Below are 26,650 nucleotides of genomic sequence, written 5' to 3' on the forward strand. Positions count from 1 at the left end.
TATTTTAGAATACTTTGCGCTGTATACATAAAAGCTGTAATTAAGGCTTCAAGTAAATGATGCTAACCGCTAACTGTAGAAGTTATTATGTAGCTTAGCCTAAGCTGGATGGATGCTAGGTTAGCTTAGCTTAGCCTAAGCTGGATGGACGCTAGGTTAAGTTAGCTTAGCCACCTAGGTTGGTTTGATTACAAAATGACGTCACGAGTTAGCACTTCCTGTGACAAGTCGTTGTCATGGGAACCAGTGCATGTCAGAACAATTCAACAGTACCTGAAGAATGTCTACACATTTTACTGAGTTATGCATGTTTAAACGGGTTAAAAGGGGGCGCCTATACTTTAAGTCTTTCAAGAACTTGATGTTACATTCATTAAAATGCTAATGTGTTTTGGCATTTGCTAATTTTACTCATGGAACTCTTCTCTTTACTTTACACAACTTATTCTATTCGTTTACAAAGTAAGGAAATAGATTTGCTGTAAGTCAAAGCTTGTCTAAGCCTATATAGTTACGTCCCTCTCATGCATAAATGCTGACTTTTCAGCGAGTGAACAGTTTTGATCGCTAGGTAGCTCTCTGCTTGTGGATGCAGCTAAAAATTTAGGTGAATTACATCAATCTAACAATAATTCGTAAGGCCTTTACATTGTAGAAAGGGGAGCATCACCCAGGTCTACGTATATATAACACTGTCCTGAGCTTTCTTTTTCAGAAACAGGTTTAGCAATACTGCAATTTGGATTTCTTTAACCAAAGCAGGATAGATATCGGTACAGTTTACAAGCTGCTGAGATGAGATTCCTTTGTCAAACAGACTTACGCTTTAATGCTGAACTTACTGATACCAGTTGGAAATCTAAGACTCTTTCACTTACAGTAGAGATGTCAATTCCCGCTATCGTTTTATCTGCATTTAGACAAGCCAGCAACCAGTGATCAAAATGCGTATCGCATGTTGTGTTCCAGTTGGACCGCAATGGTCAAATGCACGCCTGTAGGTTAACAGTAGTTTAAAACTCAGGTGGTTTTCCTACACTATGGCGTCAAGGTATGCCCTATTTGGAGCTAGTGTTTCCTGTAACCCTTCATTGTCATGGAAACTAATGTAGCAGTGCCAATTCAACCAGCATGTAGCAAATGTTTGTTTCAAAAGAGTTGTGCATAGTCTGTTGGCAGGTGAGGCTTACACGTCCATTCAAGATTTTCTTTATATCAGTAAAATTCTATTTTTACTAATGCAGAGTCTTGCTGCTCTTTGAGCACCCATTTTCATCTACTTTAAAAGTTTTATGTCCTATGCTGACCAGGGACTTTTTAGCAGAGTCTTGCATTGTGTTCATGCTGTGTGGCTTCTGGTTTTGCAGTTCAGGATCAATGGGGTCTTAGGAACCCTTTCTGGGGAGGCCTTCTGTGTTAGAGGCCTTCCGCATCAGGTCACACATCGTTGAGTGGGCATTGCGTGGGGGCAGGTGAAAATATGGTGACTAACTGGTTTTGGAGGAAAAGTTTCTTGAAGCTGGTGTCCTCCTCCGTCACAGGTTCGTTGTAAGTTCCACAGACAACTCGTTCGGAGTTGGTGGTGGTAGCACAGGGCCTTCGAGGTCTGTCCTGCTTGGTGTTTGGGCAGGGCCCAGCTGGGCTGGATGTGTCCAGATCAGATGGAGTCTGTCTCGGTGTGCCATACCGGTTGGAGACTGCAGGTGAAAATCAATGTCTCATAGATTGGCAGGGATGTTTCTGACCTTTCACTTGAGATTGTTGAGTGTCACTTCATGTGCCATTTCAGGGTTTGTCTGATTTACCTTTTCCTCCTGCAGCTGCAGGGGCTCTCAGGGCACTGTCTGGTGAAGTGTTAAGCCGAGGGCTTTGGCTCCTCCCCCCTTTGTGCAGGGCTGGGGAAGCTTACGCTGCTAATGTGAAGGTCAGCAGGGTCCATCTTTCTTGTGTGGTCCATTTGCAGTGGGTTGGACTGTTGCAGCTCTCTTTGGACCACATGGAGTGCGTCAATAATGTTACAGCATCGCTAAGTCAGTGTTCGGACTTCCGCTGCACATTGATGGCTTTAGCTCTCTTTGAGTTCAACCATTTCTTTAAGTTCTTTGAGTGAAACAGTTCTTTACCCGTCGGTTTGCAGGTGCTCAGAGCTGTCGTCCGCCTGAAAACTGATGATCTCTTTCAGTTGCTCTGCTCTGTCAGGGTCCTTGCATCTGTCCTGTGCCTTCTCCCGTTGAGCAGGGTTCGTTCTCTGTGGAGTCCTGTGGCTGGCAGCGTTAGTTCATTTACCTCCTGTTTGAGGCCTGCGGGAGCATGGCCAAGGAGAAGATAATGCTGGTCAGCTCTTGGTGGCTCAGGCTGGGTGTCAGACGTCTGCTTTCATTGTTGCCTAACTGTTCCTTCCTCTGCCGTGGCAGGTCGTTGCCTGCTTCAGGCTGAAGGATGTCCATGACACTGCTCTGCCGGGTCTTCAGGTGGTCCTGGTGGCAGGGCTGGGTGTCTGAGGCCTACTGGAACACTTGTGGGAACACGAGAGAGAAATGGCAAAGGCAAATGCAAGTTTCTACAGAGGTGGTGAGCTATCTGTGTGGGAGAATGGCTATGTGGAGCAGCTAAAATTTAGTGTTGGTGAGCACACACAACAAAAAAAAAAAAGTTTTGAGTATCTTAGTTGACGTGCTTTAAGCAGCATCGACTGATGACTGGGCTCTTACATGTCATAACCTATTACTCAAAAATGCTGATGGTTCTTCTCACATGTTGTGCTACGAGAGTAACAGATAGAGCAAAACCAAAATAAAACAATGGGATGAAACCAGAAAAGAAGAGGAAGAAAGGAGTGTTTTACCTATTTAGGTTTAGCTAGGAGACATAGGTAAACAGGAGTCACTTATGGGTTATGCTGCTGTTAGACTAAGCTACCAGGGACACATCAGACATCTCAAGGTCCAAAAGAAGAAGAAGAAACAATGGGAAGTGTTTCCAGTTCTGTCTGGGGCCTACTGTGCGTTTGTGTTTAGCCGTACTTCATGTACTTAGCTTGGTGCTAAGGAGTGAGGATGGGTAAAACACAGACAGGAAGTAGGATATTAATGACCTGTGTAACTCGCTATGGAAACAACAGTCGCTAGATATTGTAATCCTATATAGAGAGAGAAGATGAGGATAGTGATATAAGATAAGGTAAAGGTAAAGTTAGAACGTCCTTATAGCTCTAAGAAAACTAAAAGGAAAGGGAAGCGTATCAAGTAATTTAATTAAATTTCAAATTTAGTTAAGCCCTTCTTTTTTTCTTTAGCTGAATATAAGAATTCAGGCTGAAACAAACGTAAATAACTAAATTGAAATAAAATAAAAAAAATAAAAAAATGTATGTAAACATTGTGTGTTCTCATAGCTCTGGTAACTAGAGGGGAACTTGACTAAGCAAATTGATTTAATTAAATTCCCAATTAAATTAAATTAAATTTAACTGAATAGGACTATTCAGGCTCAACAGGTGTAAATACACAAAATAAAATAGGGGTAGATTTAAGTAAAAATAAAAGAAACACAAATAAAAACCCAAAGTATCTGGGTTTCAATCTGAAAGTGAAACCAAGAGGAAGGGGTCGAGAGAGAGAAAGAGAGAGAGAAGAGGGTGGTTTAACCCTCTTATGAGACGTGCTTCGTGAAGCTCTGACACCAGGGTGAATCATTCGTCTCAAATCATTCGGAGTGTATCACTGCTAAGGTCACGTGATTTTATTAAACTGGGCTTCGTTACGCGTCATAGCTGTTTCGAAATTGTTTTAAATTTCAACGGTTCGTGAACCATTGTGTATCTGGTCTCTATGTGATCTCGTATCACTTTATAGATTCGTACACATTTAATGACGCATTTGATAAAGGGTCTGATTGACTTTCAAGTCAAGCTTTCATAAAACGAGCCCTACGGTTTACTAAGATATTATGCCTTGAAAGACACCTCATATTAAACGATATTAGGTAGCTCGCGGATTGCCATTACCTGATTACACCTTTTGATAAAACCTTTGCGATTGATTTGTAAAAGGTGTTCCGTTGATTTGAGTTTCCGCTACACTTCCACTGTTTTGACCAGCAGGGGTCGCCAGCGAGGGCGCTTCAAACAAAGAGTCATTTGTGACTCAGTTGACTCCTTTGATTCAAAGCCTCGAAGAGCTTTGACTCTCATTATTCGTGTTCAAATCACTCAGTTCAAATCACGCAAAATCTATAGTCTTTGGTTTAAGGTTACACTTTACGCTCTAACGTGTCTAAGTTTTTAGGCGGTGCTAAAACTATCACTCGAGGTAGAGGGTTTTACTTGTAAGTCATGCGTGTAAGTTAGGATTGAGGGAGCTATTGGCTACAACCGTCGCTTGTTTACACGAGGGTCTGTGAGATTGGTGCTGTTGTCAGAAAAACTAGATAGGAACGCCTGCTCGCGTTCCGGACGCAATGCCAACCAACAACACAGATCGTTCGGAGCAGCGATCGAGCTGTGCTGACAGTTTGCACTGAGTCTCTCGCTTAGACACGACGTTGCGTGTGAGTGACTCTTTTTAACAAATCAAAACAGCACCGTTCTTTCACAGACAATGGCAAATTACTAGTTAGCTAAGCTAGAATTTATACTACTAATTCGACGCGATTGTTTCATATGAGCGCTTCAGCGGTTTAATATGAATACAATGACGTAACGCATAATAAGGCCTTAATCGGTGATTGAGGAACATCGCTCAGATCACATTCAAAAATGCTGAAAATGGAGATTTCTTCGTCCATATCAGGTTAATTAGTTCTGGTACCATTTATGCGCGCGGCTAATCTGAGATTTCTTCGTCAGAGAAGGCTTATGCTCGATTTATATCTGAAATTAGGCTTTCTTCGCTAATATCAGGAGTTTCTTATCGTACGATTTAAATATGCATTATAGCATTTGTGAACTTTCTGCCATTCGTAGGAAGGCATATTCAAGCTATAGTTTTGCTGATTTACTCAGAAACTTGTACGTGCATGTATGAGATGTTAATAAAACTTATGGGACAACATATGATTGATTACTGTCTGCTTGCATACAATGTTTAATATGATGCCTTAAAATTCTCCACCATTATGTAAGGAACTCAGCTTTTTGGAAATATTAATAATCAATAATATCTTGTTATTATTAATTATAAATATTTGGGTCAGTTAATTGGATTAACTTGATGTGGCTGAATTAATATTACAATCAATTAATCAGTTCTTCCAACGAACTATTTTGATTATTAATTTATTCTAATAAAGGGTATCTTCCATGGCCACCGAAGAATAATTATTTCTTCGCCTGTACAGTACTTTGAGCCAGTAGCAAAAACCGTGATCGTAAAGTGACTTGTATTGCAAACAAAACAGAACCAAATACATATTATGTACAAGTTTTATTAACTAAATATAGATATTTATATGAATATAAATAAACTAAACAACATACACACATGAATACATAAATAGGTTAGTGAAAGGATGAAATTGGAAACCGGAAGAGGGTCTATGAGAAGAACCATCAGAATTTCATTTTCACATTTCATTGAATTGAATACTTGCATTTGTAATGGGAACAATTCTTGAAGTTGTTGAAAATTGAAGTCGTTGATGGTTCCGGCAGCGTCAAGTGGAAGTTGGTTGAGCGTTCTCTTTCTCCAGGAACGCATGATTGGAAGTGAGGAAGTCAAAAGGATGGGTGATTGGAGTCGTTGTTGGTTGGAGTCTTTGTTCCAAAACTCCTGAGATTGTCCTTGGTTCTTTGTGAGAGAGTCTTCTCTCTCCTGCCTGAGCCCACCTCTGGTTGGAATCGAGGCCTGCTGGGCCCTGGGGCCCCCGTGGAGGGGGAGGGGGCTCCCCAGTCTCACCAGAACAGTGTTGCGGCTGGATGAAAAAACGAAGAGAGGGCGGTCACTGTTGCCTGCCTCTGATATACCCTGAGAAAGAACCAACCCCTAAGGTTTGAATGGACCTATGAGTAAGGTGACATGTCCGAGAGGGGAAGCGGCTCTTAGTTGATTTATGGTCTTTGTCCCCAGCATGCTTAGACTGTTCATTCAAGCTCAAATAGACATAACAAATTCACATTGCATTCTAAGAGAAGGTGATGTACATCAAAGTGTGTGTCATTAAATGAGGATTAATTTGCTAGGAAGCATGATACAGGTGAGGTTATATTGACCGTTGGGTGGTCGTTCAACCACATACACCCCAATCAAACACACCATGTTGTTATACCTAATAGTACACGAGACAGTAAATCATCACAGTTTCTGTGAGGCATGTTCCTTCATAGATCAGAGTAACACCGCAAAGTTTATTTAATTAAAGATGGTCTCTCTCTCTTAAGCATGTGGCGCATGTGGCCACATTCCTTTGAGGTCGTAAAGTCTGTTATCAGTCTTAGTGTTCTGTAACCGGACACCCGGCTGACAAAGTAACTTCATTTGTGAGGTTAGTTTTGGGGGAGAGTTTCATAGACCTTTATATTCATTAAATATAGTGAATATGAATAATTAGTGTGTGTCTGATTGGTCCAGACCCTACATGGGTGTTGAAGTTTTCCTACCTATTTGACAAAATGGAAGTCAACAGCCAAACTCTGTTTTCTCTAGTAAGGTAGAACCTATTTATTTTTTTACCTATTTTTTTATTTTTATTAAGTTTACCCCTTTGAATAGTAAATGTAAAAAAGGATTCTATACCATTTTCAGCTTATTTAAAACAAAATTAACAGATTTATTCAAACATACATTAAATAATTAAGACACCAATAACAGGTTAAAAAAAAGATATTTAACAATATATTTACAATTTTAGTGATATGCTCTTCTCTAAAGTTCTTTTTTTGTAGCTAACTAACAGGCTGTGGGCAATAAATGACTTTCCTGAGATAAATGTAACGTCATGTTCACAAGCTGTTATTTTGAGGTCTTTCTGTGGTTGAAACACTGATTGGGCGATTACATGAGAGTGATGCATTTCAATATGTTGAGGAAAAAAACCCCGCAAAACAATATTTAAAAATATATATATTTTCACTGCAACATTGCCATCATTTGAAAGTAGAATTTCTTTAATCAAATTCAACAGAAAAGTCTAAGTTTTGAGCAAGTGTTTTTTTGTGACTAATTCTGATGGAGCACATCATATCAATGTTGTTATTTTTAGCTAAAACTATTACAAATGTTTTTGTTAATTGAAATAAAGCTGAAATAAAATAATATTAAATGAATATGAATACCTTAAATATAAACAAAAATTAGAAATGTTGCCTTGGCAGAAAACTAAAAGTTGAAGTACTAAAATGACTAAAACTAAAATTAAAATGAATCTAAATATAAAATAACCTAATAAAAATTACATAAAGCACATAACACAAACTACTAAAATTGAAACTACATTTAATGTGAAAATATATATAAAAGCTAAAATATAAAAATAAAAACTAATTCAAACTATTAACAAAAAACACTGTCACATATGATTGTATAATGACTGTTCTAGGAGCCTGCTATGATGCACTTAACAACTTAATCTGGACGTGCTCCAGTGACTACATGGACCAATGGTGTAACCCTGGAAACCAGGCCTTCCATCATGTGTGCCAACGACTTGGCGTCAGTCACGTCATCAGTCAGCCTAAAGGTATTGAAACTGGAGCTCTAACATATGCAACAAAAAGTTTACTCGAGTTGATTTTTTGAATGATTTTGATATTGCACAGCAAAACATTTTAGAGGCTTGCATTCATTACACCATGTCACTATGAAAATTAAATGTAGTTTAAATTGTATATTAAATGCAATTAGCTGACCTTTAGAGTGCTTTTTGACCCACTTAAGTTAGACTTAAGTACATCTTTATAAATCATTTTGTAATTACTTCTATTGTGTTTGAAATATGGTTAAAGTGAACTGCTGAATGTACTGACAAGCATTTATGGTACACTAAAATATACTTTAATGTCATTTCTATTGAAACTTGTATGTTGTGTACTTAAATATTTTTATAATTGCACAGTTTGAATTGGCATTGCAATTTAATTCATCAAATAATTAAATACAAAATATCTTAAGTTTAAATGTATTATTAATTAACACTACAGTCAAAATTATAATCAAGCACTTTACTTGTTCTTTAGTGTGTTTGTCAACACATTGAAATAAGTGTACTTTAAAGCACAACAAAATATTAAAATAATGATTTAGTAAAACTTTGAATTTGACATTATTACAAAATAGTCATGAATGTGTTCTCTCTTTAAGTACTATTAAATGGCCTTTATTTTGTTAACATTATCTTCAAGGCAAGTACAGTTTTTAAAAACTATACTTTTATGATTTGAAGTATACATTCATTACAATAAAGCACACTTGTTGTTTTCTTTTTTTTTTTTTTTTTTTTTTTTTACAACAGGTCACTTTTCATTGCTATACCTGTGCAAATATTTTTGCAAGGACATTATGTACAGGACACTTATGGCTCGTTTCCACTGAGCAGTACGGTACGGTACAGTACGGTTCGGGTCGGGTCAGTAAACCATGATCCAGCTAGCGTTTCCACCGCCAACAGTACCCTACTTGATAGGCGTGGTGTTTGCCGGAAAGAAGCGATCAACGTGATTTTCGCGCGAAGAAGAAAGCGACAAAGTAAACACCAATGGATGGCATACAGCAGATCTTGTCCTTGCTTCTCGTCATGTTTGTCACAAGAAGACAAGCGCCGACATTAGGCATTTCTCAATACCAAGTATGTAAAGTTCTCAGCAGAGGGACTCCCGAGGACGCGAGTCCGGTAATTCACCACATGGAACAGCGCGTTCTGCATGTACATTTTAGGCAACAATAAAACGAAATATGTTATAAAACACCACTCTGCCTCTTTTCGTTTTCATTTAAATAAATGTTAAACATTATAGGCACACAAATGTGGTTCAGGCAATGTATAGACCTGATTATATACATGTTTAACGTTAGCCTATTTATAACAAAACGAAATATAAAACACAACCCTGCATCTTTTCGTTTAAATGTAAAAAAATATTAAACATATTCCAGGCAATATGTGCATTTGTACAAATGTTGCAATAAACAACATTACAGTGATAATCTTGTAATAAAAAATGACAAAACTCAACCCTATCTCTTTTTGTTAAATTTCAGTTCTATCAATAATAGCCATTATAAAAGTATAAGTAAAAGGTAACGTTACAAGAAGCTATACAATAAGAAATAAAGCAAACAATTCAGACAAATTCAGCGCTAGTCTAACGTTAACTTTACAACGGAAAAGTTATAGCCTAAATATATGAAACTTCACTTAGCCCTCAGCCAAAACGATTGGCCAGGGAACGAATTATCGATTCACGAGACCAAAGATCACCCGTTAGATATACACAATAAGAATTACCACTACAGAGTCAGCGGCAAACGTCAGAACGACTAGCCGAGGAAAGGCTGTTCCAGGTGGGGAACATGAGCGCCGAGCGCCCGGTGATCGCCTAGAATGGATCAAATTATCATAAATCATTATAAATAAACCGCAGATTTGAGCTTTAAACAACTACATTCTCGCCTCAAAAACTCTTAAAACTACATTTCGTGAAAGTATAACCGTAGTATTATATTCCAACTGTATATTAAAAAATGGCGCTTCTTATGTTGCCATTCCCCTCGCGCAAGTGACGATCTCTGTCAACCAATCAGCGTTTTGCAGTGAGTCTAGCTCCACCCTTTAGTACCGTACCACTGTGCTAGGTACCCCAACGGAAGGGTACCCAAAAAGTGGTACGGTACGGTTCGGCTTTTTGGTACCATTCACAACTTTTGACAGTGGAAACGCAAATAATTGCGTACCGTACCGAACTGTACCGTACCGTACCGCTCAGTGGAAACGAGCCATAACTATGCAAAGTTGTTTTTTAGATGTGCTCATATACAGAAATGATCTGTATTGTTTTCCCCATCATGTTTTTGTCTCTTTATTACAGAAGAAATGATAGACACAGGCAAAGTGATAAACCAGCTGCTCCATCATGTTGGCGCTATGTGCATCCACCAGCTTAACCTGCTAGCAGCCAGCAGTAGTTTACACCTAGGAACCTTCATAGGAAAACAACCCATGGAGGCTTGCCACTTTAGTTCTATATGTGACGTCATGGAGAAGGCCATGGTCAATGGTGACATGTGCATCATCCGATGCATTCTGGTCGTCTTTCAGGTGTGGATATAATTGGTGGGGTTTTGCTAGAATATTTAAGCTTTACATTTGAATTACATTATAAACACTATACAGTATGACTTTATTACAATATAACTTCCTGCAAAGCTGCTTTGAAATAATGTGTATTGTGAAAAGTGTCATATCATAATTGTATATAATATATATGACTTAACTAAAACAATGTAAGTGATGGCCTTTTTGCAATTGGAGATTGAGTTTGTTCATCAGCAGTGAATGGGTTGACACCCACCAATCTCTCGTGTTTTCCAGGTGGTGTTCCAGTTTTTTAATCCAAATTCAGAGCAGAACCGGGACTGTGTTAAGCGTTCTGGACTGTTGCTGTGGCAGTTACTTATGGCTCCTCCTGATCAGATAGAACCGGAAATACAAAGAGAAGTGTGTCTTGCCATCAGGTGAATCTCTAAAAAAAAAAGAAAAGTGTTTATAATATGGAGGCGGGGAATAATTTGCGTATTCATGCATCCACATATACTAAATGAAGCAAAGGTGTACATTCAAATTACATTCAAGCTATTTTAAGGCATTAAGAAATTACTTTCACGGTGCAAAAACATTTAAATATGTAATTTTGATTATCAAAAATGGGATTTAAGGGATATAATTTGACTGCAAAGGTACTTTAATATTTTTTTAATATTCTTTAAAAATTAATCTTAATTTCCCTTCCAAAGTTGAACAAAATTCTTAAGGGTTTCAGTCAAAAAAACATTTTCTTAGTCGGAAAAAATTGTTGTTGAATTTATGCAACTGGCCTCAAAATCTGTAATAACTACAAACCATTTTCTATTCTTTCTTCATTGTTATTAGCTCAGGTTTAAACACCTTGTACCAGAGCGAATCTGAGTTGAACAACCTGCTAAAATTTGTTTTCACTGAGGGTAAGAATTATAAACAAATACACATCGTACAGAAATCAAGTTTAACTATAAGCTGAGTTATCACTGGCTCACTGTAATTGCACAATTGCATATTGATAAGCAACAGTGCCAGTAATAACACTTTTTTTTTTCTCTCTGTAGGGGAGAAGAACAGTGGTTTGTCTCAATTACGTGATGTTATATTAAACAACCTTGCTAACCAGTTACAGAAAAACCGCTTTGGTAGTGAGGAGGATGACCACTACAGGTAACAAGTTTCACCGCTCTTTAGATCTGTTACTCTACTAGTCATGCATAACACAACAAATCTACATAATTATTTTGTGATCGCAACATACAAATTTCTCCCTTATCTCAACAAAAATGTATTACAATTATTATTATTATTATTATTATTAAACATATATGCTCCTATAAAGCAATGTTATTTACCTTGATGATAGATATTGCAAATATCTGTAGATGAGTTTTGGTTTATATCTGTAATTTACTCTTTCTCTCATTTTCCCCTGCAGACTGAAAGATGAACTGTTGCAGTGTATCTTGAAGACTGTAGTGCGAGAGTCATGTCTCCTCATCACCAAATGTCAAACCGTTTCCAAGGAAGACCTTCAGAAGCTTCTCTCCACTGTACCTGTATGTGACTTCCACATAAATGCATTTCAAATTTTCTTTGTAAAGAAACTTTTCGTTGTGACTGGTTACTCTGTATGTCGTTTTTAACTGAATTAATCTTAAAAGAGCTCTACAAGCCATTTGTTTTCATAACCCTTGTGAAAAAGAAGCACACTTTACCATACTTTTAAAAAGAGCAATTATTACAGAAATATACTTTATAATTAAGTGCAAACTGAATGTAATGTCTTCATACATTTAATTGCAATTATAGTAAATGCAATTAGCTGAACTTTAGAGTGATTTTTTATTTATCTTTGTAAGTAACTTCTTAATTACTAATATTGTTTTTGAAATGGTTAGTGTACTGCTGAGTGTAGTGACAAGCATTTATGGTAAACTAAAATATATTATTTCTGTTGAAAAATGGGTCCCACTTTATATTAAGTGGCTTTAACTACTGTGTACTAACAATGAAATTAATAATTTGATACAATGGACTTATTGTATACTTACATGTTTTTACATTGTAATTATATTTTGAAAATACCTGCATGTAATTACAGCTGTAATTAATGTATGTAATTACATTTGTAATTACACAGTTGACCCTTCCCTTACACCTTAACCCACCCTTAAACCTACTCATACCACCACACCATCCCCTAACCTTACCCGTATCACATCTTAATAGCAGCAAAAGTGTTTTACAATACAACATGAACAAGAAACAGTCATGAAAGTCCACACTCTTTAAGTGGCCTTTCATTTAATCAATATTACATTATCTGGTAAAAAGATAGCTACATTTTTTTGAAGTACAAGTGCACATTCAATGCAATTAAGTGCACTTCTTTTTTACAAGGGAAATCAAACTAAATGAATTAATGAAAAAGATATCAATTATATTGACAAATTTTTTTTTCTTGCTATGAAACATGACTAATTCAAAGTATTTTACCATAACAAACAAATGATTTAAAATGTTCCCTTCTGTCCAATTCACACTGAACTGACAGATGCCGACAAATAGCAACAGACACTTTGTTGTGTTTTGTTGGATCAGTGTATTCCCTCTGTCAGTGTCTGTTGGCATTGATCTGCACTTGTTTTTGCCGATTGAACATGTTGAATCAGAATTAGTCAGGTCATGGAATGTCTGAGAAGTGACGTAATGTAATCTGGTGATTGTTTGCATTAGGGGTGTCTGTGGTTTTTTTTTTTTACAAGCACATGATATTTTAAGGCCAATTCACACTGCACCAACAATGTTTTTCTTACTATTCTGTTGTATGTTTACATTGAAGTTATTAAAAAAGCCATCTTGCCTGTAACAGGATAATTGTCTTGCAAATCCAATTTTACATGTTTGGTTTGCCGAGTGTTATTTTGGACCCCGTTTATATGGTGCATCTAAATGTATACATTCAATCAAAATTTGAAATAGATGTCTGTATAATTTCATACAATATATTGAATCACTAATTAACCCACAGCACTTCCACATCAACAGGTAGTGTCACCAAGCTTGCGTTACTTAATGGCTGTGCAGAACCATTTGCTCAGCAACACCATCCTGCTCCACCCTGATGACATTGATGATAGTGACAGCTCCCTACAAGGGGAAACAATGAAGGTACAGGTAAACATCCCCTTTAAAAACCCTATGGTCTCTGATTGGTTTGTGTGGACTGATGACGACAGCTGCTGCATTCATGAAAGATGAAACAAACAGGAATTAAATCAGTTCAATATACTGTGCTTGGTTCTAAGTGTGTATATATATATATATATATACTGTATATATATATATATATACTGTGTATATATATATATATATATATATATATATATATATATATATATATCTCAAGTATTCAAGTATGGTTAGAAGAACTGTTGCCAAACGTATAACATGCTATGATAGAAACATCATTACACTGATTATTATGTTTCTAGTATGTTATATGTTTGGCAACAGTTCTTCTAACCCTAATTAATGGTGTATGTAGCTTTTAATTTCTTAAACAAATATTTTTCATTTTCACGTCGTCCGTAGATTACGCGCTGAACTTTCCGCTCCCATCGGTGGTTTTATGGAATTGCGCTCACGCTAATTTGCCATATTTAGTAAATCTGGCCCTAAGTTTCTTAAAGGGATAGTTCACCCAAAAATGGAAATTATACCATGATTTAATAACTAGCGTCCGGTAGACGGCAATATGCAGCGATTTGTGGTGAAAGATTAACGTCTGAAAGAAGAAAGTCATATACACCTAGGATGGCTTGAGGGTGAGTAAATTATGGGATAAGGGTGAACTATCCCTTTAACAAATTACAAATGTGTAATTACAAATATATTTCAATTCATGACAAGTTTCAAAAGAAATCCCATTAAAGTGATTGTAAGTGCATTCAGCAGAATATATTTCAAAGTCAATATAAGTAAATATGAAATTACTAAAGCACTCTAAAGTTCAGATAATTGTATTTATTATAAATTTAATCTATAATACTTTTTTATTTAATTGTAATTAAGTTGTATGAATGCATTTTAATTACATTCAGTCAACACTTAAGGGCACGTTTACACACAATGCGTTTTTGCTTCGAATGGCGAAAAAACGCAGAAGGGGTTTTTAAAAGTTGGACTGATTTTAACTTAACACATTTTTAGAACGTTGTGTCATGCTCGAGACGCTGCAAAAGACGCAAGACTGGAGCGCAACGGTTATACATGTCTGTGTAGCGCGTGATTGCATAGAGAAACTGCACATTGGAATGGAAAAACGTGTTCTGTGTGAACGTAAATTCTTTTTAAGTATATTATTTTTGTAATATGTAAAAGTATACTAAAGTGTACTTCTTTTATCACAAGGGTTCTGTACCAGCTTTAGATGTTCTCAAAGAAATGTGTGTGTTGAATGTGCGTGTTCCCCTCAGGAGTTGCAGACGAGCATCTTATCACTTGCCTCGAAGATCCTGGTTGGGTGTGATGAGGTTCTGGAGACCCTTCAGCAAGTCACCAGCTCCCTTATCAACAGCAACATCAGTGATCGAGAGACCAGGTGCATTACAATATTATATATTTTTGATGATGTTTTATTTGTATGTTGTATATGTAATTAAACACTTTCTTTTACTTATCTTTTCTAATTTTTTTATGTGAAGACTGAGAGGACTGGAACAGGTAACGAAGGCCACAATGTTGGGTCACTTGCTTCCGGTTCTATTGACCTCAATGATGCACCCAAACCTACAAACCCTCACATTAGCTGATGCTCTCATGCCACAGCTTGTCCAACTAGTCCTCTATACTAGTCAGGTGTGTATATGTGATTGTTGGATGGAAGAGCAAGGTGATATAGCTAAAAACATGTATCGCAATCATTTTTCATCATTTGGACAATATTTGATATACATAGCATCTCAGTATTTATGTATTTGCTCTCAAATAGCATAGAAATCTAAACTCTCTATTGCTAGTATCTGACAAAATATTTTGGCATTCTCATACAGGCTTTAAGAAATGTAATGGTCAAATAAAAAGCTAATAATCAAAAAATGAGCAGAGCTGGTTAATGTTATAATACCAGCCAAATAATAGTGAAGATATTGTAAATATTAAATATATTTACCAGCTCTAATCAATGCACACACAGATGTCAAAATTTTACACTACCACCAAGGCTGCATTTATTCATCAAAATGCAGTAATATGGTGAAATCGTTTTCTATTTCTTATATATATGTAATTTGTTCCTGTGCTGCAAAGATGAATTTTCAGCATCATTACTCCAGTCTTTACTTTCACATGATTTTTCAGAAATCATTCTAATATGCTGATTTGCTGCTCAAGAAACATTTCTTATTATTATTATCAGTGTTGAAAACAGCTGATTCTTATTTTTGTGGAAATATTAAGGATTCTTTGATGAATAGAAAGTAAAAAAACAGCACTTGACTCACTTTTGATTAATTAAATGCATCCTTGTTGAATAAAAGTATTAATTTCTTTTTTAACAAAAAATAAATAAATAAGTAATCGTACTGACCCCAAACGGTAGTGAAATTAAAATATAATGAAAAATCTCAGATTTTCCATTAATGTGTGTGTTAAGTACATTTGTAGATCAAAATAATAAATTATAAACGGTTGGTGTCATTAACATTGACTGCTCTGAATCGGTCTATCCAACAGACCGCTTTGCTGCTGAAGACACATTCACCGTTATTTTCGGAGGATTCTTCGCTAAATCAAGGCCCTAATCCACCCTCTTTAAGTGATGGGTAAAAATGCTTTTTTCTATCTATCCTTGAAACTATTGGACAAAAACCTGTATATTACTCAAACACAAAATTATGTTTTATTTAATTCAGTTTCCAGATTCTGGAAGAGAGAGAGGAGCCAGGTTTTTTGACCGGCCTGAAGATCCCTGCCCCATGGGCTGCTGGGAAAACAGTGGAAACTGTTCATCCAGTGCGGGACAACTACAAATTTAAAGATACAGTGCACATACCTGGTGCACGCTGTCTCTACCTCCGTTTTGACCCTCGCTGCTCCTCTCAATATGACTATGACAAGGTTTGAACTTCCGATTCTGTGAAACTTCTGTTCTCATTCATAGTGGAATGAAAGTGAATATGCATGCTCATAAACTCTCGTCATTCAGCTGGTGATTTATGCCGGGCCCAACACAAATAGTCGAAAAGTGAGTGAGTATGGAGGCAACACCATGGGCTATGGGAGCCGTAGTGTCTTGGGAACTGGATGGCCCAAAGATCTTGTCAAGGTGAGGGAAAGCACTCTCCATAACATCAGATGGCACACTTACAGTGTTCAAGAATAAAGATGAGCTGGATAATAACATAAAATGATGTGTTCATTTTTTAATTTTTTATTTTATTTTAATTCCTTGATGCATGGCAAAACTGGTATATAATCTAATTCATGTGTGATTATCTGTGCTCTTAATGAAGGAAATGTAATTTTAATGTTGTCAATTTAAAATTCAAGCATCTCCATACACAGATCTGTTTGCTAAAATGACTTAGCCGATTTTGATAAAGTAACGTTGAGCATTGCTTTAATATTTAAAAAAAAAAAAAAAAAACACTTTTAATTCAGATGCAATGAAAAGGTGTTTTTTTTTTCCAGAAAAACAATTTATTTATATGACTATAAAAGCATGATGCATCAAATGTGGTACATGCATAAGGGCCAATAGACAGATAAAATGGTGTGCTTAAAATATATTAAGACACCAGAGTGCACATTCAACATTTGCAAACAATCTACAGATATTAAATATCTGTATACGCCTTTAATACACTTTTAACCATATGTTTTTTCAGGTGGAAGGAGATACTGTGACATTCTCTTTTGAGATGAGAAGTGGACGTGAGCACAATACCCCAGATAAAGCCATGTGGGGTTTCTCATGCACTGTCCGAGCACAGGTACTAAGACTTTACATAAATCCCAATCAAAAAATCATAAAAAAATGTAAATACTCATTAGACGTTCATTGACTTTGCTCATCAAACGTCTTTTTCTACAAATGTCTTGGTTGCAGGGTTATAGTTGTATACTAAAACATAGATTAAAACTATTATACATTATTTCAGACACTATTATACATTATTTCAGACACTATTATACATTATTTAAGGTCCATATCAATAAAAATAAACGCACAAACATGCATTTAAAAAGCAGCAAACATATAATTTATAAGTATAATTGACATTGCTCTAAATATATTGTTCCGTTTACGAAATAGTTACAAAAAGACTGTGTTGAAATGTGTTAGAAAAACTGAAATTAAACACTCAACAAAAGTGTTATTGATAATCAGTGCACAGACTTGCAGAGTTAATTTTGTGGATATTTGCATAATGTTTATAAAATTCTCAACTCCGCAAGTGATTGATAAAACAAATGACAGTGGCATGAACTGTATTTTTATATCAATGTAATGTGAATCTGTCTGTGTTTGTTTTGTTTTTGTACCATTGCCTGTATAATTATTTTATGTGCTGGTGAGCTAAAGACAATTTTCCACCTTAGTGGACAATAAAGACATACAATACAACATCAGAGACACTGTGGAGCAAAAGCATTGCAGACACCAAACTAATGCTAACCTCAAGTCTAAAGGAAATTTTAAAATAAAGACATCGAAATGGCAAAACTTTAATTACCTTTCTTGGCTGTACTTCTAATTACGTTCATTTCAGGAGTCATCCGAGGATGTGTCCGGCGGGCTGCCCTTCCTGGCGGATCTAGCTCTGGGTTTATCAGTGCTGGCCTGCGCTATGCTACGCATCCTCTATAATGGCCCGGATATCACACGAGAGGAGGAGGCCTGCCATGACCTTCTCTGCTCCAAACTACTGCAGAGGTGTGCTGATTATGTCAGGTTTGGTGCAGGAAGTGAGGACCCAAACTCAGAGATACACTTCAGCAATCTTTATTTACATAGAGAATAAAACAAAAAGCACAGTGTAAAATAACTAATTTTCCTATTTGAATGCATTTAAAAAAATGTATAAAAAAGAGAAAAATATTCAGGCTTCTTTGATGAATATAAAGTTCAAAAGAACAGCATTTATTTTAAATACAAATCTCCTGTAAACATAAATTATTAATGTCTCTACTGTCACTTTTGATCAAATGAATGTACCATTGCTGAATAAAAGTATTAATTTGTTTTTGAAAGGCCTTCTTATACACAAAAAACGTTGCTGCCTTAAGTACAACCAACTTGGATGTTTAAGTCATTTCAACTTAAATTACATTCAATTGATTTTTTTAAAAAGTAGAATCTTGTATAACTTGTATAAAAAAGTTGAATATTGCTTAACTTATTTTGATGAGTTAAAGCAATGTAAAACATGTTGTCATAACTTATTGATAATAGTGTATTTGGTTCTTATCTTTTTTGCTGCTTGTTCCTGTTCTCTGTAAGGTGTCAGTGGCAGGTGGAGGCTAATGGTGCGATATCTCCTGCTCTCACGCCGTCTCCGTCTCCCCTGCCTTTAACCATTGATGAGGAGAGAGAGTTCACGTATCCTTCAGACATCCTTGCTCCACCTCCAGGCCCAATGCCTGGGGCTTGCTGTGAGCTGCCCCGCATACACTTACCTCCGGGCATTATGGGCCGCCTGAGGGAGCTGTCCGGAAGAGCCCGGCCTCAGTTTCGCCCCAGCATCAAGTAAGCACATGATAGGGAGTCTACCAATTACGTTAGAAGAACATTTAACCTTAATCATAAATGCATAAAAATTGACTAATACATGGACATATTTAAAGGTTCAATTTACTTTGTTTAAAAATGTACTTATATAATTAAAAAATATATACTTTATTTGTTGCTTCCATGTGATCAACTACAAAGTCTATGTGTATATATATATATATACATCTATGAATTCAATAATTTTAAATGCGTTGCTACATTTGTTCCATTTGCTAAGATTAGTTAATGCTTTAAGCTAAAATGATCTAACAGTGACCAATATATTTTTTTACAGTATTGATTAATGTTAGGTAAAAAATACAATTGTTCATTGTCTGTGTATGTTAATTCAGTGTTTCACTAATGTTATGAGATGTAACTTTTAATAAAAAAAATGTATTAGTAAGTGTTGAAATTAACATTACTTAAAATTAAGAAGTGCGGTACAATTATTCTTCTTTTTTTTTCTATATTAGTTTACGTTAATTTATATAGTTAGATAAAGTTAACAAATCGAACCTTTTATAAAGTCTTTTCGTGTCAATTTGCATTTTTGGTTTCAAATAAGTAGTATTTTATTTTATGATATTTTTTTTTTTCACACTCCCATAAAGGTTTCACCTTTTTGGCAGCAAACCACAACATTGTGACTTCTTGCAACAGAAAAGTAGAATAATACTTAATTAATCTTATGTTTATTCTGTTCTCAGAGAGGTGATCCGTCCTGATGTGATGGAGGAAGTGATCGTGTCGTGTGTAATAAAGCACTTGGGTCTGGTAGATGCGCTGCAGTCACTGGTGAACTTCCAGTACAGAGAAGTGCACAGAGAGGAACACAATCTGCTCTGCAAAATCATGGCCGAGACATTCAAGAAGATCAATGCAATGGAAAGACAGTTACAGGTATGTATGACAAGTAGCCACAGATGTAGGGCTTTTCATAAACATATTGTGTGCTGCTGTTGAAGGGTAACACTATATTCTGTGTCTGTGTTTGTTTCAGAGTGTAGCTGAATTGGAGCAGAAGTGGCAGAGTGAAGTAGACGAAGCTCAACAGGGCAAACTTGAGAACAACTCGCCCTTCTTCCACGACTATCACTTCTTTGAGGTATATAATGTGAGATGTAGTGTGAAATAAATGTAATGTTTTCAGACACTTAATTGCAATTAAATTGCATTTTTTTATAGTGATTATTAAGTGTAATCTTCCAGAATCGCAAGTTTATTTAAAGAATAATGCAATCATTTGTACTGGAACAGCTGCAGGAAGTGTAGGCATTGACAAACTGTATGCAGTGGTTTGTTTCCGCTTATATTGTAGCCAGGATTAAGTATAAAATTGATTAATTTGTTGTGTCTTGTGGCTCACAGAACAAAATGAAGGAGCTGGAACTTCTGTGTTCACTCAAGGAGGTTCCTTTGGACTGCACAGATCCAGAAAATGCAGTGATGGCTTTGAGGTATGACTTGAAACTAATTTGACTCCCTGTTGTGAATCTAAATTGTTCTCAAAGCTGTCAGTTACACCCATTCATCATAGAGTCCTGTTCCCACAATAATATGAAGCAGCACAACTGTTTTCAACATTGATAATAATAAAAAATGTTTCTTGAGCAGCAAATTAGAGTGATTTCTGAAGGATCATGTGACACTAAAGACTAGAGTAACGATGGTGAAAATCACAGGATAAAATTACATTTTAAAATAGAAAAATGTATTTGTAAACAACAAATTAAACCAACTTGCCAACCCCAAACTTTTGAACAATAGTGTACTTATGAAACTATTGCCTGTGTTTTGCTTTGGACAGAGAGAAGTTTTTCCATGAGGTTAATGCCGTGCAGCAGCAAAGAAGCTCCGTTCCACTGGCTAAAACCAAAGCGCTTGTGAAGAGCTTGATAAACCGCTCTGAACTGCTGCTACATGTTACAATAGCACCACAATGCAAGAGTCTGTCTACCACACCAACATGCACACCAGGTTATTTGTGCACGCATTTACACATGCACACACTTGCATAAGCTTACAAATGCGCTTGACAGCCCTTTTAACTTGTTGTTCTTACAGCCTGTAAGTCGGTATCGGACGCTAAATCGATGGTTCCTATAGTGAAGCAGCCTGTGTTCCTGCGCAGCATGTCCGCTCCCTCAGATTTGGAAATGATTGCCAACAGTGATGTGGAGTTTACACATGGAGCACAAAGGTACCTCTGTAACAGCAGAAGCATCGAATAACAGTTAAAAAAACGAATAGGTTCAACTCTCTGATTTGTAAAATTGCCAATATGTGCACACCTGTAAGTTGATATTAGTTGAACATATTAGTTGAATTTTTATATAAATGTTTGAATATTTGGCAACCACATACACCCTACATTCAGAATAATAAACTACATTACAGTTGTTTATTATTAAAGTGGAAATAATTTATTTATTAATGCATTTATTTATTTTTATCTGCATGCATTTATTTATTTATACATTTATTTATTCATTTATCTCCAAATATTTATTTATGCATTCATTATTTATGTTAAAATACTTTCTCCTATGCCAGCCTTATTTGTCCTTTAAAAGTCATTCAAAATAGTGTGTTCAGCAAATCAATAATTGGGTGACATTTCCTTGGTCAGATTTTTTTTTTAATATATATGTGCTCGGTTTGTATCACGGTTTTAGGTTCACGGTTTTGTTACGGTTCGGTATGTGCTATGTTCAGTTAAAAAAGGACCACTGTCAAATAAAAATAAAGAAAAAAGTAACAAATTATCTAACTACCAGCAACCGCACAAATAAATACAAGAGAGCAAAGATACAAATAAAATATGTGCTTTTCTGGTTTTTCAAGTTGGTCTAACATGAGTTTTCAGGTACAGAAATTGAATTAAGTAATAAATTGTAAAATAACATTGCATATTTGACTTAAGTTAAAGGTTAATCCTTTTTAAAGTTACAAAAGCTATTCAATCAAGAACAGTGAGTGATTTCCATGATTCGTTTGATTAACATTAAAAACACAGACAGCAGCAGGAATATGAGGCTGCTGTCACTTTAAGACATAATGCACAGATCCTGATACGGTTTGTATCATTCACGACTGTGACAGACTATGTCTGCTAGGATACTCATTAAGACGGGCATGTTGACAATTTTTGTGTGAATTTCTCCATTGAAGCACTAGACTTGAAAGACGACTCAATATTTGTGCGCTGTCTGAGACGTGTGCACGCTTTGGATGAGTGCACACACACAAATCTTCTCACAGCATGTGCGAGTTCACTTTTGTATTTGTTTAATGTTTAAATTGGCAAGGCTTAAATGAGTTGTTTAAACATAGATAGCAACATGTGCTGTTCAGGTCTAGCGCTTGTGAGCTATCAACACCTGAATTGAATAAAAAGTTTACAAAGAGTGAGCGTTTTGTTCACGTTTTGTTCATCAAATTTGAGATGAACCTTGGAGCAAGTGCGTGCCGAACCGTGGGTGGAGAACAGTTCGATTCGACTCTTTTTTTACAGAGAACCGCTACACCCCTAATATATGATTGTGTGTGTGTTAGTATATATATATATATATATATATATATATATATATATATATATATATATATATATATATATGGTTAAAGTTTATATTATGATAAAAGTTTTACAAATTGTATTAACTAATTGTCTGTCTAGGAGGCGCATCAATCCATCCAGTCACCGGAGCAGCTCTTTTACTCTACTACAGTCATTGGTCATTGAAGACAGCAAGGACAAGCCCACGTACAGCGTGCTCCTGGGACAGCTGTTTGCCTTCATAGGAACAACACCTGATCAAACTGTAAGATCAGGCACATGCAGCTGTACACTTGTCAAACATCAACTGTAGCCATTCAGTACTCTCACTTGCAATGTTTCTAAATGGAGTCGTATGCCTGCAGGTGTCCAGCACCAGCTTCCTGTCAGCAGCTCAGACCCGCTGGAGGAGAGGCCGCACGAGGAAGCAGGCTCTGGTTCACATGAGAGAACTGCTCACTGCTGCTGTTCGGGTGGGAGGGGTCACACATCTGGTCGGCCCAGTTACCATGGTGCTGCAGGGTGGACCAAGGTACATTTTAAACTGGATTAACCTCAGGTTGCTGCCAAACTACTGTTCAGACTTTGGGCTCAGTAAGAATTTTCTAAGAAAGGAGTACTTTAATTCAGCAATTGGAGCAATTGATGCATTAAATTGTAAATACTTTTATAAAAGATTTTTAGTTAAATAAAAGCTGTTCTTTTGAACATCCAAAAAAAAAAATATCCTCAAATAATTGCATCACAGTTTCCATAAAAATATGCAAAAAAATATAATAATTGTGTGGGGAAAAAACAACATTTTAAAAGAACATTTTCTATTGTGATATATATGTTAAAATGTAATTTATTCCTGTGATGCAAAGCTGCATTTTTAGCATCATTACTCCAGTCTTCAGTGTCACATGATCCTTCAGAAATCATTCTAATATGCTGATTTGCTGCTCAAGAATCGTTTCTTACTATTGTCGATGTTGAAAACAGTTGTGTTGCTTCATATTTTTGTGGAAACTGTGATACACTGCCATTAAAAAAATTGGGCAAGAATGTTTAGAAATTAATGCTTTTATTTAGCAGTGAAGCTTTAAAATGAATCACGACTAACAGTAAAGACATTTATATTCTTCAGTTTTTAAAAAATATGTTCTTTTGAACTTTTTATCCTGAATTTTTTTTACCACAGATATATTAAAGGAGAACTCCGGTGCAAAATGAACCTGGGGTGTAATAACACATTGGTACCGAGTTGACTGTTCTCTGGGATTTGTTTTCATGATAATCGAGTGTTCTACTTTAAGCAACAAAAATGGTTTCTATCATTGATGATAAGAAGAACCATTATTAATAATTGAGCACAGTAAAAATTGATTGCAACTGAGCAGCAAATCAGCATGTTAGAATGGTTTCTGAAGGATCATGTGACACTGAAAACTGGAGTAACTCAGCATTACTGTTTTACTGTATTCATGATTAAATAAATGCAGGCTTTACTTTAATATTGCTAGATGGATTGCATCTCTACCATGAAGCTTAAGTTGTCCATATGATTGTGCGTGTGTGTAGAGTCGAGGAACTGACCTGTGGAGGCATGATGGAGCAGGTCCAGGAGGCCTTTGGAGAGACCATGACATCAGTGGTGTCTCTCTGTGCCCGTTACCCCATAGCCTGTGCCAACAGCATCGGTTTGCTGTGCACCATCCCTTACACCAGGCAAGCATCCTCAGCCTCATGACATCAAATGTTTTTTGTGGTTGCAGACTATGTAATTTCAGCTAGGGGACCGCGAGGGAAAGGTTGTTTCAGAGGAATATTTTTTTCTTAAGTCACTGTAGTAAAATATTTAGGGTAAAAAAGGTCTATTGTCAGTAGTGTGGTGGTTTGACTAGCTTGAACCTGATACAAAATCTGCGTGTGGAAATCTTTTGCCCTCACGCTAAACTCCCAGAAGTACAATTTCCTAATAAATTAACTGCATACCAAACAACAGTAAATTACATCACCTTTAAAAAAATTAAGAGCACCAATGGTAAGAAAGTGTTTTAAAAAAGTAAATGGTGCCAATTTTGATTTGTTAAATTCAAAATCCTAAAAAGATACCGTTACAGTAGCAGTGTTATTTTAGTATTATTTATATAGTATTACAATATTTATATTTTGAATTAACTTTTATTTTTATATTTTCAGTTTTCATTTTCATTTCAGTTTTAGTCATTTTATGTCCTTTTGTCATTTTTATTAGTTTTTCTTTCCAGTATTTCTATCTAGCTAATTTATTTATTTTTATTTTATTATTTATTTATTTCAGTTTTTGTTTTAATCATTTTAGTAATTCCGCCGAAACTCATTTCTTTCACAATTCGAGCGTGATGAATCTTGACATTGTCATCCTGGAATATGACCGTGATGTGTCTTCCTACATGGTTGTTTAAGAAATGAAAAGCTACACACTCCATCAATTAGGGTTAAAAGAACTGTTCCCAAACATATAACATGCTAGAAACATAATAATGACAGATGACTTGAAGTTACATCTGAAGTCGATCTAAAATAAGAAACCTTCATCTAAAGTGCCATCTGATGGTGTCCACAGGAGTGAGGAGCAGTGTCTCGTTCGCAGTGGTTTGGTTCAGCTTATGGACAGGCTGTGTAGTCTGAGCAGTCAGAGAGACTGCAGCTCGAATGAGAAACAAACCAAAAAACAGAAAGTAGCCACCATGGCCTGGGCTGCTTTTCAGGTGCTGGCCAACCGCTGCATTGAGTGGGAAAAAGTAGAAGGTGAGGAAAGTTTACCGTTCAAAAAGTACCACTAAAAACCTTTTTAATTATAACAGACGCTAACACTGTTGTCTAATAGGAGGCTCCACAGACGCAGTGCATTCTGGACTGGCACGACAGGTGTCTAGCTTATTAACCAATCACCTGGCTCGGGCGACAGACTGCTGCGGTAACCAAGCGGCGGGGAATGATGCTCTGCAGGATGTGCTCAGTTTGCTCAATGATTTGTCCAGGTAATTCCCGGTTTTCTCTCATTTAACTTCACTTATTTATATGTTACCCAGGGCTCGACATTAACGCTTGTCCGGGACAAGTGTATTTTTTGAAGGGACAAGTAAAAGAGAATTTTACTTGCCCGACCGGACAAGTAGCCTGAATAGAACATCAATAACAAAAACAAACAAATAACTAGGGCATCACTAAACCGAGAGAATGATTCTGATTTTATTACATTTATTGTAAGTTGTGATCGATTGTGGATAATGTAGGCTATTACTGGCGGTAAGGTTGCGTTGACGCTCGCGCAGCCTCTCGAGGAGACATCTGCGTAGCACACACACAGCACACACAGCAAATGAGCGTAGGACACACACACACTCAGTTAACAACATACTGCCTATAAAAAATCTAAATGTGGAGTTTTTATATTTTTAACATATGTTAAGCAACGATGGGTTACTTAAAGTAATCCCGGGTTCTTTGATAACAGAGTGAGGTGTTTCACTATGGGAATCGCTTTGGGCGTGACCAACTACGGAAGCTCCTATGCCACCACGTCTGTCTCTGACAGACAGGTCGACCTGAAATCAGGCTCCGCCCCCACCTATATTACTCAGGTCGACCCCTACGAGGTCATTATAGAGAGATTTCTTCCCGTTCCTGTGCAAGGAGGGAAGTGTTGGTGAAACACCTCACTCTGTTATCAAAGAACCCGGGATTACGTTAAGTAACCCATCGTTCTTTTTCTAACTTCGCTCGGTATTTCACTATGGGAGATATAGACCACTCCCGGATTGCAACGTACGCTATACGTCATCATATGGGACCTGACGTGCTGGCTCCTAACACTGCATTAGCTAAGGATGGCTCAGACACATTCAGTCTATAAAATTGCACAAAAGTGTGCGGCGTGGCCCAGCTTGCTGCAGCACAGATCTCCTGGACCGAAACGCCCCTAAGTAAGGCCCATGATGTAGCCATGCCCCTAGTGGAGTGGGCCCTTAAGCCCTCGGGAGGTTGGGAACCTCTACATTCATATGCTAAAGAAATAGCTTCTATAATCCAATGGGACAGTCGCTGACGTGACAATG

At 36.6% G+C, this 26,650-nt stretch overlaps 1 protein-coding gene across 1 annotated transcript in view; it reads left to right on the forward strand.

The window, feature by feature from the left end:
• Positions 1–26,650, forward strand: part of hectd4 (HECT domain E3 ubiquitin protein ligase 4) — a 105,245-nt gene that overhangs the window by 24,880 nt on the left and 53,715 nt on the right. The window contains exons 11-35 of the mRNA XM_077201995.1: positions 7,534–7,674; positions 10,019–10,248; positions 10,522–10,664; positions 11,080–11,150; positions 11,292–11,397; positions 11,666–11,786; positions 13,279–13,407; positions 14,709–14,833; positions 14,937–15,090; positions 15,967–16,055; positions 16,146–16,350; positions 16,439–16,558; positions 17,121–17,225; positions 18,006–18,169; positions 18,737–18,982; positions 19,717–19,909; positions 20,010–20,114; positions 20,378–20,466; positions 20,817–20,986; positions 21,074–21,209; positions 22,686–22,830; positions 22,931–23,097; positions 24,129–24,275; positions 25,156–25,340; positions 25,420–25,573. Coding sequence (XP_077058110.1) covers positions 7,534–7,674; positions 10,019–10,248; positions 10,522–10,664; positions 11,080–11,150; positions 11,292–11,397; positions 11,666–11,786; positions 13,279–13,407; positions 14,709–14,833; positions 14,937–15,090; positions 15,967–16,055; positions 16,146–16,350; positions 16,439–16,558; positions 17,121–17,225; positions 18,006–18,169; positions 18,737–18,982; positions 19,717–19,909; positions 20,010–20,114; positions 20,378–20,466; positions 20,817–20,986; positions 21,074–21,209; positions 22,686–22,830; positions 22,931–23,097; positions 24,129–24,275; positions 25,156–25,340; positions 25,420–25,573 — 3,640 coding nt within the window. The remainder of the gene's footprint in view (positions 1–7,533; positions 7,675–10,018; positions 10,249–10,521; positions 10,665–11,079; positions 11,151–11,291; positions 11,398–11,665; positions 11,787–13,278; positions 13,408–14,708; positions 14,834–14,936; positions 15,091–15,966; positions 16,056–16,145; positions 16,351–16,438; positions 16,559–17,120; positions 17,226–18,005; positions 18,170–18,736; positions 18,983–19,716; positions 19,910–20,009; positions 20,115–20,377; positions 20,467–20,816; positions 20,987–21,073; positions 21,210–22,685; positions 22,831–22,930; positions 23,098–24,128; positions 24,276–25,155; positions 25,341–25,419; positions 25,574–26,650) is intronic.

The sequence above is a fragment of the Siphateles boraxobius genome, unplaced genomic scaffold (assembly GCF_051911475.1).
Source record: "Siphateles boraxobius isolate OS27281-9 unplaced genomic scaffold, OSU_SipBor_1 48, whole genome shotgun sequence".
Lineage (NCBI taxonomy): Eukaryota > Metazoa > Chordata > Actinopteri > Cypriniformes > Leuciscidae > Siphateles > Siphateles boraxobius.